At 36.7% G+C, this 18,141-nt stretch overlaps 3 protein-coding genes across 4 annotated transcripts; 2 read left to right on the forward strand and 1 right to left on the reverse strand.

Moving 5' to 3' along the window:
• The first annotated feature begins 2,873 nt into the window (after window positions 1-2,873).
• LOC112282792 (uncharacterized) lies at window positions 2,874-4,180 on the forward strand. Its single transcript, XM_073534056.2, has 3 exons — window positions 2,874-3,260; window positions 3,686-3,721; window positions 3,910-4,180. Exons 1-3 carry the CDS (start codon window positions 3,035-3,037, stop codon window positions 3,993-3,995), a joined length of 348 nt encoding a protein of 115 aa, XP_073390157.1. The 5' UTR covers window positions 2,874-3,034; the 3' UTR covers window positions 3,996-4,180.
• Window positions 4,181-4,764: 584 nt separating this feature from the next.
• On the reverse strand, window positions 4,765-6,526 carry LOC141045402 (uncharacterized). Its single transcript, XM_073534057.2, has 3 exons — window positions 5,885-6,526; window positions 5,478-5,584; window positions 4,765-5,302 (listed from the first exon to the last, which is right to left on the reverse strand). The coding sequence occupies exons 1-3, from the start codon at window positions 6,075-6,077 to the stop codon at window positions 5,273-5,275; spliced, it is 330 nt and encodes a 109-aa protein (XP_073390158.1). The 5' UTR covers window positions 6,078-6,526; the 3' UTR covers window positions 4,765-5,272.
• Window positions 6,527-9,050: 2,524 nt separating this feature from the next.
• Window positions 9,051-14,533, forward strand: LOC112282424 (long chain base biosynthesis protein 2d). Of its 2 annotated transcripts, XR_002969897.3 has the most exons (13): window positions 9,051-9,597; window positions 10,202-10,267; window positions 10,393-10,481; window positions 10,677-10,822; window positions 11,022-11,146; window positions 11,576-11,669; window positions 11,910-12,073; window positions 12,361-12,522; window positions 12,751-12,877; window positions 13,096-13,262; window positions 13,495-13,602; window positions 13,732-13,886; window positions 14,368-14,533. XR_002969897.3 is itself a non-coding variant. In XM_024519993.3 (12 exons), the coding sequence occupies exons 1-12, from the start codon at window positions 9,433-9,435 to the stop codon at window positions 13,831-13,833; spliced, it is 1,515 nt and encodes a 504-aa protein (XP_024375761.1). In that variant the 5' UTR covers window positions 9,247-9,432; the 3' UTR covers window positions 13,834-14,533. The 2 variants fall into 2 exon arrangements, 1 of the variants encoding a protein (XP_024375761.1); XM_024519993.3 differs by having other exon boundaries at window positions 9,247-9,597; window positions 13,732-14,533.
• Window positions 14,534-18,141: the final 3,608 nt, after the last annotated feature.

Raw genomic sequence — 18,141 nt, forward strand, 5'->3', positions numbered from 1 at the left:
ACTTGGACCATTTCTTATTTGGCATTTCCTTATGATAGGCATCTGCATTGATCTTTTGTCATTTTTGAGCTTTTTTTAATTGTGCCTTCATTATTGCATGTAGCTTTTATAAATGATTTGCCAAAAGATTATGTACTTTTAAAAAATCAAAAGTATTAAGTCATAGATGACAACCATAATTGGCATTTGAAGTGGAAGAAGTCTTAGATTTAAGGTGACACCAAAATAAATTAGAATATCTTATTTATTGGCATGGATATGATATTAATGAATGCATATAAGAGTCAATAAAGAATCTAACAAATGTAGCAAATAATATTAAGGTTTTTTTATTGATGATATCTATGAAAACCAAAATAGAAAATAATAAGATCCATGGAAGTTGATGATTGCTCTTCATAATATTTGTTCTTAAAAAAGAAGATAATGTCATAGATACATATTTTTACTTCAATAATTATTTATATTATTAAGTAGAAATATATAAAAATAGATTAATTTCATAATATTTTAAAAAATAAATTCTTAAAAGCTTCATAGATGTTGCTTTCATTTTACATGTATTTGTAGTTAATTGATAGGCTAGAAACTTAGTCAACAAGTTAGTCACATGTGACATGTATTAGTAGCTTGTAGAACAAGCTAATTATATGGTACACATATAAATAACTTCTTTTGGAAGTTAAGACATATATCAAGAAAAATCAGCGAGAATTGAAGGTCCTATAAAATATCGCCACGTATCTCCTAATTAGAGAGTGTACATGGAAACAAGAGTGAAGCCTTCTTCACTCTTATTGATATCTTTCTAGTCCCTAGTCTTATTTTAAGACTTTCTAATCTTTTTATTTTTAGCAATATCGATTCTAATTTAATATTATATTATTTTTGAGTGATTTTCTATTCTTTTTGAGTGACACAAGAGTGTATTGATTTTTTAGTTCTCTAAGATTCAAGTCCTTGATATATATATCTTAACTTACAAGGCAAGTTTTTTATGTGCACTATATAGTTAATTTGTTCTACAAGCTATCAATACGTATAACATATGATTAACTAGTTACCAAGTTTCTAACCTATCAATCAACTACAAATACATGTAAAATCAAGACCCCATCTATATAGTTTCTTTGAAGCTTTTCTAGAAGATATTATAAAATTAATCTATTTTAATCTATTTCTATGTAATCATATAGGTAATTATTAAAATATATATATATATATATATATATATATATATATATGATAGATGGTACTACTTTAGAACAAAAAATATATTTTTTGAGTACATTTTATTAAGTAATTATTTTATGATTCTAATGATATAAAAAATACTATATAATTAAAATAAATATGTTATAATAAATTTATTTAACATATAAGGTTGAAGTAACTTAGGTAACTAAGACATGTCTACACACATTTTTTTTATTATAATTTGATTTCTTAGATTCAAAACTAAATTCTAATGTATTTTTAAATACATTTATTTAAGCATGTTTATTTTGATGATTTGTTAAAATAATTTTTTTTATTAATAAGGTTAATTTTTTAATTTTTAAAATAAGCTCAAAATATATACATTCTTTAACTAGTGGTAATTATTATAATTTTTATAGTAGATTATATGCTAATAAATTCTAAATTTATTACTTATAAAAAAATAATCTATTATTGTCTACTAAAATATTAATATTATTGCATAAGAAAAATCATACTTTATTAGTCTATTTCACTATCATATTTAATATATTGATTCCTAATATCAAAGCTTTTGGTACAAAACCTCTTGAAAGGTTATCCATCAACATACCAAAGATTATGGAGTTTCTTCATTAAAAAAATCTCAATAATAATCCTTCATGGCTTGTGGATCTTAGCCAGAACATTTTCCATTTCTTTTGTTGATTTATATTTGCATATGTGTGTCATCTACAAGGATTTAACAATAAGAGCAATTAATACATGTGCTTTATTCAACTTCCATTTCTTTTGCTTTATTCAACTCCCATTTATTTTCTTATTCATACTTCTAAGATATTATGATGTTTTATTCATATGCATATTAAACTTACATACATTTGTCAAATATTTCATGACAAATGTCCATGTAGCATAGCTCCTCTCATATAATCAATCAATACAATTGTTGGTCAAAGATAATATTATTATTAATTTAATTAATTGAGCAATAGTAAGCCACAAGATTGTTTAACAACAAGTTTTGTAGTAGCAACAATAGATCAATCAATAACAACAAATGTTATATCAAAAGCAATTGCAAAGAAATGTAAGACCAAGCTATGATGAAATATGAATTGCAATAGCAGTTACTTCTTCAACACTAAGAACATCAATTGATAGCAATAGCAACAACAATAGCACCAATTTATAGTAGTAGCAAGAAATCTGCAATCAGCACTAGACACACTCAACAACAAAGCTCCATAGTTGTTGTCCTAAAACAAGCATAGCTCTCATATAATGTTACAAAATGGTAACTCATGCATTTGTCCAACTAGCAAATCTCATCTATTACTATTACAAATGTGCCAAAAATATTAGTATCACAAATGCACGGAAAAGAAAGAATGCTCCTACTTTGAAGTTTGATCATAGTCTGGAGAAGTCCCAACTTACTGTACACTCTTTAGGGTATTATTCAACACAAAACCATCCACTCTGGCGGAGAAACAGTCATTAGATGTGTGGCTGCACGGGGCCCACCAGTGCGTCTTTGGTAGCACTGCAGAAGTGCAAAGAACAACCTTCAGATGGTCAAAAAACTCTAAATCCACACCTGAAAGTCAAAAAGGATGGATCCACCGTGAATTCACCCTTCCAGGTGTTACCGAGTGATGTTAAAGGTGGTAATTTTTGTCACTTCAAGGACGCAGCCGTCGTGTGAGCTTTGTCTTGTGTCTTCGCACAAGACATGCCGAATGGAAGTTCGCACAGCTGAGTCTTTCTAGGAGGCAAGTTCTTCGGTGTAGTCCCTAAGTTGTATGTGTAAATTCGCTAAAATACCAGTCTCATGCGCGAGCCATTGGTGACGCACGCTGGAGGTTTGGAGAATCACCACCTTTCAGTCAAGAACGCACATGCTGCAATTGGCAGAGGTCTCTCTGCACAGCGTGTGCGTCAACTTGAACTGGAAGGGGCTCCAAGTGTGCAGCCTGGAACGGCAAGCTGGGTGGAATGCAGTGCAGTCCCCACACAACGATTTCCAAGAAGCCCCACTTGTGTGATTAAGATGCAAGGTCGATACAACTGAACAGGTTTATAGTGATGGGGCTTTTGGTTGAAGAGTGTCTTGTCGCTAGATTCACATATTTGTGAATGTTTATGATCACGAAAGCCACTGTGTGTAGTAGGGGTGACCATTTGTCCGTTATATTGTCACTTCGTATCTTTTTGGGTGCTTGTCTGAATTCGCTATTACACATTAGGTGACCATCAACCTTATACAGACCAATTTTTGTACGTTTTGCTTTCGAAGGTGTGGATTTCTTCGGATTTGAGGTTTGATTTAATCCCATTTGGCCGTCCATGTTAGCCACTTTTATATCCCGCAGACTCCTCGAATCCATTTTATTTCATGGTAGACTTTCGAAGTTCTTCAAACATGAAGAAATCTCCAAACGAATCGCAACTAATTAGTTTGTTATCTACGTCTTGTGAACAGGACGTGTTTGTGAGGTCGCACTTCTGGATCACCAGGGTACGCAAGTGTTATTCTACCCTGGTTATTCTACAACAAACCGTTCGTTTCGTGACTCGAGCTCATGATTTACATGTTGTAGGAGTTCGATGTACCGCCATAACCACGTTTAGGAGATTCTTTTGCTTTTATGCTCTGCTTCATTTTATAGTTTTCCTCTAAAAGGTGCCAACAAATCACTTCTGTAGGTGACGCGACCGTGAAGCAACACAGGATTTATTTTGAGAGTGATTGTAATCCTTTACTCATCGCACTATCAGGAGCAGCTTCGTAACCAATACACCAAGAGTTCGATCACGGATCTCGTGCCTCGATATCAAATATTGTAGACTTAAAATGACAGGCTGATTAGTAATGTGGATCCTCAGTCAATCTGATACTCGAACACTTGAAAAAACTCAACCTTACTGTGAAAGAAGGATTAATTGCTTGTAAAGGCTTTTGGTGAGATGATTATAATATTGTGTCCAACACTCGCATCAGGTTTGAACTTTCCTAGCCCATGGTGCATTATGCCAATTGTTTACAAAACTCAATAACACTTCTTAAAGAAGTGGAACAAGATACATGATACCTTAAATCTCAAATCATGGAATCCCAGGAACGAACCTTGGTGACGATGGGAGGCTCCAGAGTGAAGCTTCTAATCTGGCCTGGTCGTGAGCATGCGTGCGATTGCACAGCGTGAACCCAAAAAACTCCATTGTCACTTAATCCGCAACTTGGGAGTGGCATCACTCGACTGCGAGTTAACGGACTTGCAGTGAAAACTTAAGCTTCTGTTGGAATTCTTCAATTTGTTGTTTCTCTTGTGCATATTCTGTCTCGCTTTGTTCAAGTTGTGGAAGAAAAGTAATTCATCTTACCGAATACAAAATAATTGAATTTAAAAAGAAAGTTCTGGTATTTCCGCAAAACAAAAAAAATAAAAAAAAAACAAAACAAAACAAAACAAAACAAGAAGGTGATTGTGTCAATAGTCCAAACATAAGCACAAACAACAAACGAACATATTAAAATTTTGGTTTTCAAGAGAGAAGACATCAAGGAAGCTAGAGATATTTGAGGCCAAATAAAACAATTTTACAAAATCCATAATTTAAAATAGAGCTACGTTCTTCAAAGAAACTAGTATAATGGCATCCTTTTTGTCTATTTTTTTATTTACTTACGCAGAATAAAAATTGGAAGGGTGCATGTCCTTAGGCATGTCTTGTGTTTGAACCTGGAGAGTGATGAGCATTCATGTTTTGTTAAAAAGATAAATAAAACAACACACTTTATTATCCATCTATCTATTTATTGTGCCACATGAACACGATGAAAAGAAGCTTGAAATATAGACAGATTGTGGAGGCTGCGAATTAAAGTGCTGACTCAGTCAAAAACTGATCTGCTGCTGCTGAGGTGGCAATGCTCCAAGTCGTAACTTTCATGCACATTGGGTTCCCTTCGATTCCTAATATTTCCCTTCTTCTTCATATTTTTCTTTTCCTCTCTCTGCTTCTTTTGCTTTCAAACATTCTTTTACCTTCCTATATCCTTATCAGCTTACACTCCTTTCCTTTTCTCATTACCCTTCTGCAATGTTCATCGAATTTTCGGACGTCATAAATCAGGATGCAGATGCCTTCCGTTGCTCTGAGAAACCTTTCAAAGAGAACAAAACCCTCCCGAAAGCAAACTTCTCAAAGTAGTATTATACTTGCTTTTTATTTGTAATTGTTGTTTTTTCTACTTCGATCTGCATTTGTACCGTTACGCATGGAGCTGAGGGAGGGGAAAAATTTATGACACACAACGTGCCCACATCCTCGGCAAACCACTTTGTGGACCAGATTCTATCTCTGTTTGGATCTACTGCTGCGCACAATCAATCACACGAAAAACGAATCTGAATTTTGTCCAAAAAAACACACAAAGGGCTCTGAAGCGATTTCGAGGGACAGCTATCAATTTTTTAGCATCCGCATTCATCCTGTATCTCGTTGATTATACAACTATCCCGTGAAACATTCGACACCCAATTTTGCAAACTGCAGTTTTAACATTCTACCTATAATACATTCCACTAAGTGTGCGTTCGTGTGCGTGTATGTTTGTTTATATACATACACTATATACAGACGTACATACATCGAATAATGCTGGGAAACGGACAACCTGGTTGGGTGGAGGTGTTGCAGTGCTGATGTGTTTCCAGCATCATGCTCCAGACTGACAGACTCACTGACTTACTGACAGAGTGTGAGTGAGAGGAAGAAGTTATCGATGGCCCCACCGCCACTTGGTGAAAGCCAGAGAGATAGAAGCCACACCGTATGATAGAGACAGACAGAAAAAGAGGAGGATCCATCTCACAAATCTACCTGTCGGGTTTCGTTGTTGTATCCCTCCACCACTAATGTCGGAATATTTAAAACCGTCAACTTAAGGTTTTTCAGCTATCTCGGGGGGAGGGGGATTTTTTGTTTTGGGTGAAGAAACAAGGTTCTGATGTTCTGTAGAAGAAAAAAAATGAATCGCAGCAGTGGATGAATTGATAAAAATGTTCAAAGCATTTTTTGCATTTTACCCCTGAACTCAGTCGTTGACTTGAGCATAACCGTCCGTAAAAACAGGTTAAACCACCACCCTCCATCACACAAAACCACCGCCTTTGTCGCTTTAATATTTGCAGATCATTGGTGGGCTTGGAATCCATTCAGAATCTTTCTACATTCTTCAAAGCGGTTTTAGGTTTGTACAAGCGCGGTTACTGACGAGTTGGTTCAAGGGCCTGACACAGTTTAAGGTAATCCGACATTACTATGACACGCGTTTCAACCCCCCACACACACTTTTACTTCATTGGAAAGGATGATGGGCAAAGTCCTCTTTGCTTCCCACCGCATCCTGACTTGAAAGTCTTTCTTCTGACGACTTCTGTGCTGAGAATAGAGGAGGAGATATCAATCATGAATGAAAAAAAAACAATAAACAATAAACAAACAAAACAATATATATATATATATATATATATATATATAATGTGTGTGTGTGTGTGTGTGTTAGTAATTGGTGGTTACAGGTTAGCTAGCAGTTTGAAATGTAAGACTTGGAATGTGAATGGGGGGTGGAAGTTTCTTAAGAAAACCTCCAGCAAGGGGGTGAAAGTGCTCCTTCCTACTGAGCCCCTGTGATTGGAATATCTTTCTCCTTGGTAGACGGCACTTAGAATCTAAGCATTTTCTGGATCGGTTTTGTCTGAAAGTACAATGTGCAGTTGGGTTGGGCTCCCTCTTTTGCTTGGGATTTTTGTCCAACACGAGATGAAAAGAAGTCAATATCAGGGGGGGGGGGGGTTCTGAGTGAGTAACATGTTGTGTGTACGTCTCACCAGCTGGTGCATGGCTGGAGTGCCCAGGTGGATCTCTAAATGAACCCACATTTTGAAAGGGGGAAAAAAAAGCTTCTAGATTCAAACCTGTCAACGGGGAAAAAGGTTGTTATGAGATTACTACAAAAAAATATATTTTATTTTATGGATGGGTTGAAAGGCTGAGTATTTGTACCACCTCATTTCTTTTTTATGCCACCCTGCTGTGGTCATGTTTGCTTGTAGTCATGGAGAGAGTGATACTCCCAACACCTTGAATCTGGTTATTGTGTTTGTTACATTCCAGGTAGTGTTAAGAAAGCTTTCATGGATTTTCAGGGTTGTTGTTGTTGTTGTTGTTGTTTTACTTTTTTCCTTTTGCATGCAAAGGAATCATCTACAGGTAGTGCACACTTCAATGCAAAGATATGAATCCAAGTCAAATATTAAAATTGAAAAAATAAAACACAAATCTCTGTACACACATGCCAAAATATGGAAAAGTATTTTACCTTGTTTAATGAATTAATTTCCATTTCTGTTGTTGAGTAAAGAAGAAGGCCTATATATATATATATATATAAATACATACTTTTCAAAGTTAAATTCAAAAAAGAAAAAAAAAACATGTGTTTTTCAGTTGATTTGATTTGAAAAATATAAATAAATGAATAAGAGCATACTTATAGATATATTTTTTTCATGTCTTATTTTATTTTATTTTTCCTGTACACCAAACAACAGCATATCAAACAAAAAAAAACAAAATAGAAAAAGAAAAAGAAAACAAAAGAAAAAACTAACATGCAAAGACATTTGAAGAAAACACAAGCGTCCATAATGTCTGCCAAACTAGAACTGTACAACACTGTCATGACAACAGGTCTACATGCAAAGCATGTGGGTGAAAGACATGACCACATCACATGCCACAGAGGAAGACGAAAAAAATAAAATAAAAAACGAAAATGAAGATACGAAAGGGCTGTAAAAAAAACTCATGCACATCTCTCTCTTTCTCGGTCTGTGGAAAATAAGAAAAATAAAATAAAAGAAAGAATACAATAACCAAGGAACGTCAGCTTAACACAGTTCCACCAGTGGATCAATGAATGGGCCACGTCCCTGTCCCTGTCACGAATCAAGCAACGTCACAAAAGAAAGGCCCTAAAGATGCAAGAGAACAAAAAAGTAAAAGACAGTAAAAATAGAAAGCAAAAGGAAAAAAGAAAGCGAGGAGTCGAAGCTTGGAGTGGCGGCGAGGAGGAGGAGGTCGCCGCGTGAAGAACGCGCGGGTGGGGACGCGGGAAAGGCACTCGCGGCAGCGCTGGGGCACATACAATACTGCCTATTTGTTGACGACGTAGTCGCGGCCACGCGATCAATGAATCATCCATCCCATTGAATGGCTGCCTGGCTGGGTGGATTGGGTGGGCTGGCTCCACAGATCCAGCCAGCACTGATGGACTGGCATTCCCCGCTGGCCCCGCATTCGTGAGGCTTAGAGCCGGAGAGACGGAATGTGGGAGAAGAATCTGTGAGCACGGCCATAGCCACCATAGCCACAGCCAAACCCCACAGCCTAAGGGGGGCTGGCTAACTAAAAGGAGCGGGGTCCAGGTTACTTCATCCCATCCCCAGGTTGGCTGTTGTTCCCAATCTGTCGCAAGTGGTGAGCCAGCGAGGGTGCGAGCGACGCTGCGGGGTTCGGTGGTGGGTGGGCTGCGTCCCATGCGCTTGCCTGCTCTCTTCATTGCCTCGCATTTGCAGTTGTTGACGTTGTTGCTTTTGTCGTTAACGTCACTGGGTGGCAACAGTATCAACGAGTTGGTGGGGGTGCTCATCCTGTTTCGGCGTCCTTCTTCTTTTTCTTCTCTTTGTTCCAAGATTTGCGTTGTGGATCGCAGGTGGGACCCACGGGCGAGGCGAGTTGTGGAGAAGGAGACGGGCAGGCTGGCTTCGTCTGGTCTTTGTGGTCTCCCCCGCGTCTCTGCCTTCCTCCAGGTTCCTGGTTGCGTTGTGGGAGCCTGAGCGGAAGCAGATGTGGAGGAGCCCATAGAAGTGGAGCGCGGTTGGAAGTTGTCTGAGTGGGGTTGTTGTTTCGAGAAGGTGAGGCCCGTGTAAAGAAAGGGCTCGCTGTGAATCTTGTGCGAGGTGGGTTTTGCTGGACGTTGGATGCAACGGCATCGCTTATGAATCTATCGTTAGCGTTGGGTCTGGAGACGAGCCAGAGCGGTTTGTGAGGTGTGGGAGATTTGTGGAGATTTGCGGGGGAAGAGGGAGAGGGAGTGCAGAGAGGTCGACCGTATCAGCGGGAGGTGAGGAGGGAGAGGGCAGGACGTAAGCGGGGAGGATGACGGTGGCGGAGCCCGACCCCGTTATGGAGAATGAGGAGGGGTTTGAGGTGCCCTACCATGTGGCAATCACAACCTACTTTTCGTACGGCATTCTTTTCATCATCGGAACCTTGCGCGACTTCTATCGGAACATAATGAGATCAGGAAAGAAGGTTGCGAAGGTATTTCTTTGCCAGCCCTGGGACATCGCTCTGTGAGCACTGTAGAAGTACCTTGAAATTCAGCGAATTGGCTGCTTCTTCGGGATTTGTTTGCAGTGTTATCATCGAGATCTCTTTTAGAATATGTTCTGCTCTTTGTTTCTCTTCTTTTTCGACGGCGGAAAGAGGGAGTAAGTTTGGTTAACTTATAAAAAGTGCCATAAAATTTCGTCTCTGAAGACAACGGTATTCATGTCTAGTGAGCGTTGCATCTGTTGAAATTAGAATGATGTCGAGTGTACGGATCTGAAGTTGCCTCGGGAATATCAGTGGGTTTCATTTCACTTGATCTGGTGTAGGTTGCCTTGTCCTATCACTGTAGCATTTGCGGGCCACTATCCTTGCTAAACCCATCTTGATTTAACATATGCAACAAGCATGCGTGGTGTTGATCTCTACTTGGCTGGTGGTCAGCATTGATGTTGTCGAGACATTGATGACACCAGTATATTTTGGATGCACAACTTATGCAATGTGATCTTTCTTACATCCATCACGATGTGTTAACAGTCATTCGACCTACATGTTTTGTCCCTGATCAAGTTGTGTCGATACCATGCACCAGGGTTATGCACCACTCTGCCGGGATTTTGAGGATTTCTACACGCGTAGGCTTTACAACCGCATTCAGGTTGGCACCGTGTCTACATTCTCTGCGAGTCTGTGACGGTCCGCCAATTTATTGTTGCAAATTTAAATTGAAATCGAAAGAGTACTACTGGCTTTTAAATTGACATATTTCATTACTGTTACCAGGACTGTTTCAATCGACCAATTGCCAGTGCACCTACCAATTGGGTTGACGTTATCGAGCGTGTATCCTATGACAGCAACAAAACACTGCAGTATGCTAATTTTCTGATTTCCCATTTAAATATTTGAAATTCTCCTTCCTTCCTCCTTCACATGTGAATTAGGTCGATATCTATGTTCAATTAGCTGGCCGCCGTGGTCGTTGGTTTCACATCATAGCAATAATTATTATAGTTGATGGGTTGTGCTTAATTTTATTTTAAGTGTCCTTTATTTTTGTATTGCAGCCAAACAGAGAACGTAAGACGGTGCTTGAATCTGGGGTCATACAATTATCTAGGTTTTGCGTCTCACGACGAGTACTGCACACCCCGTGTCCTCGAATCATTGAACAAGTATGGTGCTAGCGCTTGCTCAGCTCGTGTGGATGGTGGTAGGTATCCCCCTCCTTTTATTTATTTATTTATTTATTTTTTATTTTTTTAATTCTTTTAGGTGTAGGATTACGTGCTGTGAATGTCATATCCATTTGTGTTCTCGTTGACTATTCGTGAACGCTTTCTGTCGACATTTTTCAAAAAATTTGTACAGCAGCGTAATGCTCATCACTTCCCGGTTTTAAATTTCTGCAGGCACAACTCTTCTCCACAATGAGCTTGAGGAGTTGGTTGCAAAGTACGTTGGAAAGCCTGCAGCTATGGTGTATGGGATGGGATATGCAACCAACTCAACTACCCTACCTGCCCTCATCGGCAAGGTTGGTCTGAATCCGCTTTTCATACATGAGCTCCGGCAATGAAATCGGGAGTGTCATTGTAATCACCTGTTTGAATTCGGAAATCGCGCACCTACTGGTGATTTGAGAATAGTATGTGCCGAGTGAAGTGCCAGGTTTTATGTTTCCGTGATAGTAAAACATTTCTCATTCAAGAGGGAGAATACTGAGATCTGAAGCATACTCTAGGTCTTAGCAACTTTAAGTTCGTTTTTATGTTCATCTCCGTTTCAATCCCTTAGATACGCCCAATTGATAGTATTTGTCACGTTCGGGTTCAAAGTTCCGAGATGCCCTCCTCCTTCCACTTCTCCTTTTTTTTTTAAGATTAAATAGTAAATCAAGCCTTTCACCTTCTCGCGAAGTCTTTGATCGTCAGAACTTACAATAACGTGTTCTTGAAATCTACAGGGCGGTCTCATAATTAGTGACGCTCTGAACCATTCCTCCATCGTAAATGGCTCACGTGGCTCTGGTGCAAAAATCAAGGTCTTCCAGCATAATAGTACGTTAACTTACTCTTAGATGTATCGTTTTTAATTTAATGTGAATCTTGTCGCTTGTGTTCTTGATTCCTTTGAAGCAGGTTCTTATATTCTGTAACCAGTTTTGCATATCTTGATTTATCTTTGTGTTTGTGTCACAGCGTTTTGTTCTCGTTTTCGATGTATTAACACCTCCCCGTAGCTTTGTGTATTACTGACACTGGGACTGTAGAACTAAATGTGCTTTTTTCCTTGAACAGCTCCATCACATTTAGAGCAAGTGCTTCGAGAAGCAATTTCCCAAGGACAGGCCCGAACACATAGGCCATGGAAGAAAATTATTGTCGTTATTGAAGGTATTTACAGTATGGAAGGCGAGTTGTGTCGGCTTAAGGACATTGTGGAAGTAGCGAAGAAATACAAGGTACCACTATGATGCTTCCAGTTGGCGTGTTTCTTGTGTCCCAGCACGGTCATCGTGTCAACTTTCTTTGCCCCGTGGAATGTTCATTTCTTCTATTCAAGGAAAATGCTGAGCATTGTAATCATTTGCACCAGTATCCTGATTCGCGGATCAGATTCGAAAACTGTTCAAGTATATCATTTCAGGATTTTCAACTTCCGAACTTTCATTAGTGTTATCAACCCTGTGACGTGTGGTATTGTTTTGGGTCTGGTTGCACTCGCTAAGGGCCTTCGATACTTGTGCAGGCTTACATATATCTCGATGAAGCACACAGCATTGGAGCAATTGGGAAAACCGGAAAGGGCATATGTGAGCTGCAGGGTGTAGACCCGGCTAATATTGATGTGATGATGGGCACTTTCACTAAGTCGTTCGGGTCTTGTGGCGGGTATATTGCAGGGTCTAAGGTATGTTAATTTTCAGGTTTGTCTGAAGAACGCCGCATCATTCGTTGTAATTTTTGTTATGTATTCTGTGTTCGTTATACTCAGAGGAGCTATCTTCGGCTTTTGTAAAGAAAAATCCTTTCCCCCTTCTTTGATAAGAATCGCATACTCTCTGGGGGTTATTTACGGCTTCTATGATGTGTACATTCTTCTTAGGCTTTTCTTAATAATGTTGCAACGGTTGTGCAGGAGTTAATACAATACATGAAGAGTGCTAGTCCTGCTCACATGTACGCAACCTCAATGTCAACACCAGCTGTGCAGCAGGTTATTTCTGCTCTTGAAGTCATCCTCGGGTTGGATGGAAGCGATCGCGGTAAGTGCAATCTAATATACTGATCTTCTGATTTTGAAATTTTCTAATGCTAACGTAAATTGAAGTTTATGTCGTGATGTGACTAGATGTTTTTCTTTTCTTGCGTCCGAGGATTCTAAACTTTTGGCAGACTGTTGATATTTCTGTGGTAGAGATTTCAGTTTGAAAGACAAAATGGTCGGTTTGGGAGTTCGCTTATGGTGGTTGTCTTTCTTTAGGTGCAAAAAAACTTGCTCAGGTACGGGAGAACAGCAATTACGTGCGAATTGAGCTTCGTAATAGGGGTTTTGAAGTCTTGGGTGACATGGATTCACCTGTCATGCCTGTCATGCTTTACAACCCTGGAAAGATTCCAGCCTTCTCTCGGGAATGCCTCAAGCGCAACGTAAGAATTACTCGAATCCTACCACATTCCCATCAGCTTTGGTCAATTTCGATTTAACTTGTATTCTTGATGTAATATTCCTTTTTAAGGAGTCCAAAGTCTTTGCTTGCGTGTATTGGAGACGTGTGTCCAAGAGTTATATCATACCTTGTGCACATCAGTTTGGACGTCTGCGAGCTTCTGGATTAAGCTTAGTTGGCACTGATACAGCGTTACTTTTCAATGAGTGCAGGTGGCAGTTGTTGTGGTTGCTTTTCCAGCAACACCTTTGCTGCTGGCCAGAACACGAGTTTGCATGTCTGCTTCTCACACACGAGAGGATCTTGACCAAGCAGTAAAGGTAACGAATATCTCCTCTTTATTTCTTTACTTCTAAGAATAATTAATACTGTGATTACGGCAATGTATGTGATGATTCAGAAGCTTGACTTGGAGGTCTAAGAGTAGATATTCTCATTATCATTATCAGGTCCTTTCTGAGGTGGGTGAGATGTGTAATATCAAGTACTTCCCCCGCAAAGCATCAGAGAACGAAAAGTATTTCTGGTTCGATCAGAAGAAGCTGGAGTAAGCACATCCTGAGCATTGAAGTCCGTACTGCCATGTCATTCCTACAGGTGGAATGTAGGTCTTTGTCTACCCCTAAACTTTTTCAACCATTTTTTTGAGTTGCTGGACCTAGACTTTTGGGAGTGCAGCAAGTCGCAGAGGCTGTCTCGCTGGATTTGAGGCGAATGTTCTCAAGTTTTGATGTACAACAAATTGATGTATCATGGCAAAATATGCCAGCCGTCTCGTGCATGCAACCCGGGACGGTATCTTTCAGGTGCAGCTCTCCTTAGAAATAGGAAATATTCTCTCTGCCTGGACCTGGATTGTCGGACTCTCCAGCCGCATTGGGTGGTGTCTTACCATGTTCTTGAACGAACCGGCCTCTCCTGGACCCTCTACTGTCAATTTAGTGGAAAATGGTATGAAAATGAGAGTCGTTTAGTGTTCTTCAAATGTGGGACCTGCTGGTTCTTTAAGATGAAATCATGGATTCATGCAGTTTAGTCATATCTGCATAGTGTTATAAAGTCATAATATCTCGGATTTGTTTCAGGACTCTATGATGGCAACCAGCAGCGGAGATGGGTTAGCCAGCATTAGCATCTGGTGGTTATCTGAAGGGGTCTTGACAATGTTTAGTCAGGGTTTTGTTATAATTATGGAATTTTCTCCAAGATTTGTAAATATTAGAGAAGATAACAGAGCTTCAGTTGGCACCAGTTATCTGTTCTTATCATGACATCAATCTGTTCTTACAATATCTCATCATTGTATTTATTTTGACAATTTGTAATATTTAGTTTCTCATTGAATCTAGTAACTAAAAATTAGACAAAGCGTAATGAAATGTATAAAAGTGGATAATCAGCAAAAGAAAAGGAGTAGAAGATCAAACTATCTGAACTGCGATAGTATACTTAACAAAGACGATCAATTTTATTTCCAAACCTGTACTATTTCAAATTAATGATTCCAACATCTTCAAAACGTTTCGAAGATGAAAACTGTAAGATGTTGGAATCAAATGTTGGAAGTCAAGATCTTCAAAACGTCAGATCGATGGATCTACACATTACAATTGTTCAATTGAAAATAATAAATGTATTTCTTATGTGATTGATAAAACACTTGGAATTAAAAGTACATCTTGATGATTTAGTATGTGACAATTAGTGAAATGATAGAAACGAACTCCAGATATTATTAAGTATAGGAAGAGTATAGTAAAATAAATTAGATAAATATTTAGAGAAATATAATACAGTTAGTGAATTTATAAGAAATAATAAAAATTACACTCCAAAAACAATACTGTGCACAAAACCTTATCATAAAATTACAAATTATTATAGTAGTGTGTGTTTAAAAAAAATAAGTTGAATAAAGCATAACTAAATTCAACAATAGGAAATTGTCAAATCTACCAACAAAGTTGTAAATAATATCTTGTAAAAGATAGTAGCATAAAAACAATGGATTAGAAACCAACATTTCTACACCATATTGTTTGTCCTCCAATTACTATTTGAGATTTTCACAAACCTGATTTAGATTGTATATAATTTTAATTATTGTGAATTAAAAATCTAATTTCAACATCCAAGTCAATAAGTTAAGAAAACACTCTCCAATTCATTCTTGCAACCAATATAACCAACTTTACTTAATTTGATAAAACTTGATTCTAAACACATCAACAATCTTTTATAGTCTTAATAGAACAAAGAAATATAAATGATAATTAAATAAAAAGCTTCTCCTAAATTCTAGAAAGTTGAGACTTAAGATATCCAAAAATAAATAAATAAAAAAAATTCCATAAAAAATTCTTAGAGCAAGAAATATGGTTTCTACAAGATATAATATGTTTTGTCAAACAAAATGTATTAAATGCCTTCAAATATTTTGATCCAAATCTAAATATTGTTAATATTGAAACAACCAAATGTATTGTTAGTGAACACAATCTAATTGCAACAAATTTTAGATAACACGTTCTACCTATAGAATATCAATTAATTTAAGATAATTAATAATAAAGACATTTTATTCTACAAAAAGCATTGTATCTACATCTTAAATATCAAACATTTTTATTTTTGGGAGTTATTATTAGTCACATTGATACTATTTTGTTTTCTAATGGCTATAATCTAGAAATAAGGATAGAATTTCTTTCAAGATGATTGTATCAAATCCATACATCTATACGTTATTGAATTGTAATAAAGATTGAGATTTTTATGTTAATAAATTTAGTATAAAATTTATAAGAAAATTTAGGACCAAAAAAGTTTTCATGAAATTGAATAATATTTGTTATGTTAGAAATTTATCTTTTAATAAAATTATACAATTTATTTTATAATAGACTAATTTATACAATCAACAAAATTCTAGATCACAAATTGAAGAAAAGCACATTATTCTATGTCTTTTAATTCAAGAAGAAAAAATACATTTATTATTGAAAGATATAATTTTATTTTTTTGTATATTAACTCTACAATAAGGAAGAAATCTTTTTGTCTTGATTAAATAAATATGATATATTCTTTTTTATTTTATAAAAAGATTTTTAAACTTTAAAAGCATAATGTCAAATTTGTGTACATGACAAGGATATAAATCTCAAAGAAAGAAAATCCTCAATACACTCTTGTGTCTTTAAAAAGAACTAAAAAGTCACTTAAAAATGATATAATATTGAACTATAATAGCTATTGCCAAAAACAAGAAGACTAGAAAGTCTTAAAATAAGATTAAGGACTAAAAAGGCATTGAGAAGAGTGAAGAAGGCTTCTTTCTTGTCTCTATATATGCTCTTAACTAAGAGCTATGTGGCGATATCCTATAATACCTCTAAAACATGTTGACTTTGCAAGACATATATCTTAATTGGCAAGGCAAGTTTTCTATATGTGTGCCACATAGTTAGCTTGTTTTCCAAGCTACCAACACATGATTAACTTATTGATGAAGTTTCTAACCTATCAATCTTAGATAATTGCCTAAGCCTTTTTTAGAAGGTTCCATTGTAGATATCTTCTAGATAACCGTCCAAAGTTTTTTTTAGAATGTTTTATAGTGGATTCTACATAGTCTACTAATCTAACTCTAATTCTAAAAACTTCCATAACTTCTCAAGCATGGTTCCAACTCTCTATCCATATGTGTCAATAATACAAATATCTTATCTAATCTCTGTTTCAAAAAAATTCTACGTGGAGCAATTATCATGTATTGATGAAATTGAAGACAAGACAAATTGTATTTGCCACATACTTTGATCTTTGTTTTCTTCAAAAATAGTTGACAAGTCCTCTCAACCATTGATAGTGTTCCATACCAAGGCAAAAAGACCACTCTCTTATTTGATTGTTATTGACGCCTTTGTAACCTCTTTCAAATAAAACATTTGAAATATCGACAATAGTTGTTTCTACCTCTAATAAAATCACCAAACATCAAGAGTCTCTTCCAAGGTTATGATACCAAGCACATTGTATCTTGCCATCAATTCAAGAAAGGATATATCATTTTTGAGGATCTTCATCTTAATTACATTATCTTAAAGGTTGTGACAATCACAATGTCTTATGTGGTAAGTCGACAAATAAAAGCTCTTGAGTTGAATCTGCTGGTTCTTGATTCTCCATCTCTATAACATCACAAATACAAAGAAGCTACAAAGAAGGATAGAAGATAGAGTATTATATTCCTTTGATTTACTTTCTTTTATAGCAAAGATTTGCTATTTTTCATCTTAATTTTGATGGATGTCGTTGATAAAAAGCTTTAACTCTCTTTGCTACATTTGTAAGATTTTTTGATGGCTCCCATGTGCATTCATTAATATCATATCCAAGCCAATGAACAAGATATTTCAACCTATTTTGGCACTGTCTTGAATCTAAGACTTCTTCTATCTCAAACTTTTGATTATTATCCACTTCTATCAGAGGAGGTGGCATTTGTCTTCTTTTTAAGATGTTTATTGTCTTATATGGCTAAAGAAGAGACATGTGAAATATGGAATGGATCTTCATAGACTTCTATATATATAATTGATAAGCAACAAGATTGACTTGTTTACTAATAGAAAAAGATTCAAACCTATGATAATCCAACTTGTCACAAGGACATGTAGTCTTGATATTGCAACAAAATAACCATATCTTGTCACCTATGTTGAATTGTGGTTTTTCCTTGTAATCGGCAGATATATATATATATTTTTTTCATTCTTAAGCTTCCTTTAATTGCGCCTTCATTGTTGCATGTAGCTTTGATAAATAATTTGCCAAATCTTCTATTATAAGATTAA

Source organism: Physcomitrium patens, chromosome 5, assembly GCF_059467195.1.
Source record: "Physcomitrium patens ecotype Gransden chromosome 5, ASM5946719v1, whole genome shotgun sequence".
NCBI classification, from domain to species: Eukaryota; Viridiplantae; Streptophyta; class Bryopsida; order Funariales; family Funariaceae; genus Physcomitrium; species Physcomitrium patens.

Excerpts from the sequence above, each read along its gene's own strand:
- LOC112282792 (XM_073534056.2), top strand. The coding sequence starts at position 3,035 with ATGCGCGAGCCATTGGTGACGCACGCTGGAGGTTTGGAGAATCACCAC. Across the intron at positions 3,261-3,685 it reads TTGTGTGATTAAGATGCAAG|GACGTGTTTGTGAGGTCGCA; the intron begins GTCGATACAACT and ends TCTTGTGAACAG. Across the intron at positions 3,722-3,909 it reads CGCACTTCTGGATCACCAGG|GTGACGCGACCGTGAAGCAA; the intron begins GTACGCAAGTGT and ends TCACTTCTGTAG.
- LOC112282424 (XM_024519993.3), top strand. The coding sequence starts at position 9,433 with ATGACGGTGGCGGAGCCCGACCCCGTTATGGAGAATGAGGAGGGGTTT. Across the intron at positions 11,147-11,575 it reads TACCTGCCCTCATCGGCAAG|GGCGGTCTCATAATTAGTGA; the intron begins GTTGGTCTGAAT and ends TGAAATCTACAG. Across the intron at positions 12,878-13,095 it reads GTTGGATGGAAGCGATCGCG|GTGCAAAAAAACTTGCTCAG; the intron begins GTAAGTGCAATC and ends GTCTTTCTTTAG.
- LOC141045402 (XM_073534057.2), bottom strand. The coding sequence starts at position 6,077 with ATGGATCCTCCTCTTTTTCTGTCTGTCTCTATCATACGGTGTGGCTTC. Across the intron at positions 5,585-5,884 it reads CAACACCTCCACCCAACCAG|CAGTAGATCCAAACAGAGAT; the intron begins GTTGTCCGTTTC and ends GATTGTGCGCAG. Across the intron at positions 5,303-5,477 it reads CCTCAGCTCCATGCGTAACG|AAGGGTAATGAGAAAAGGAA; the intron begins GTACAAATGCAG and ends TGAACATTGCAG.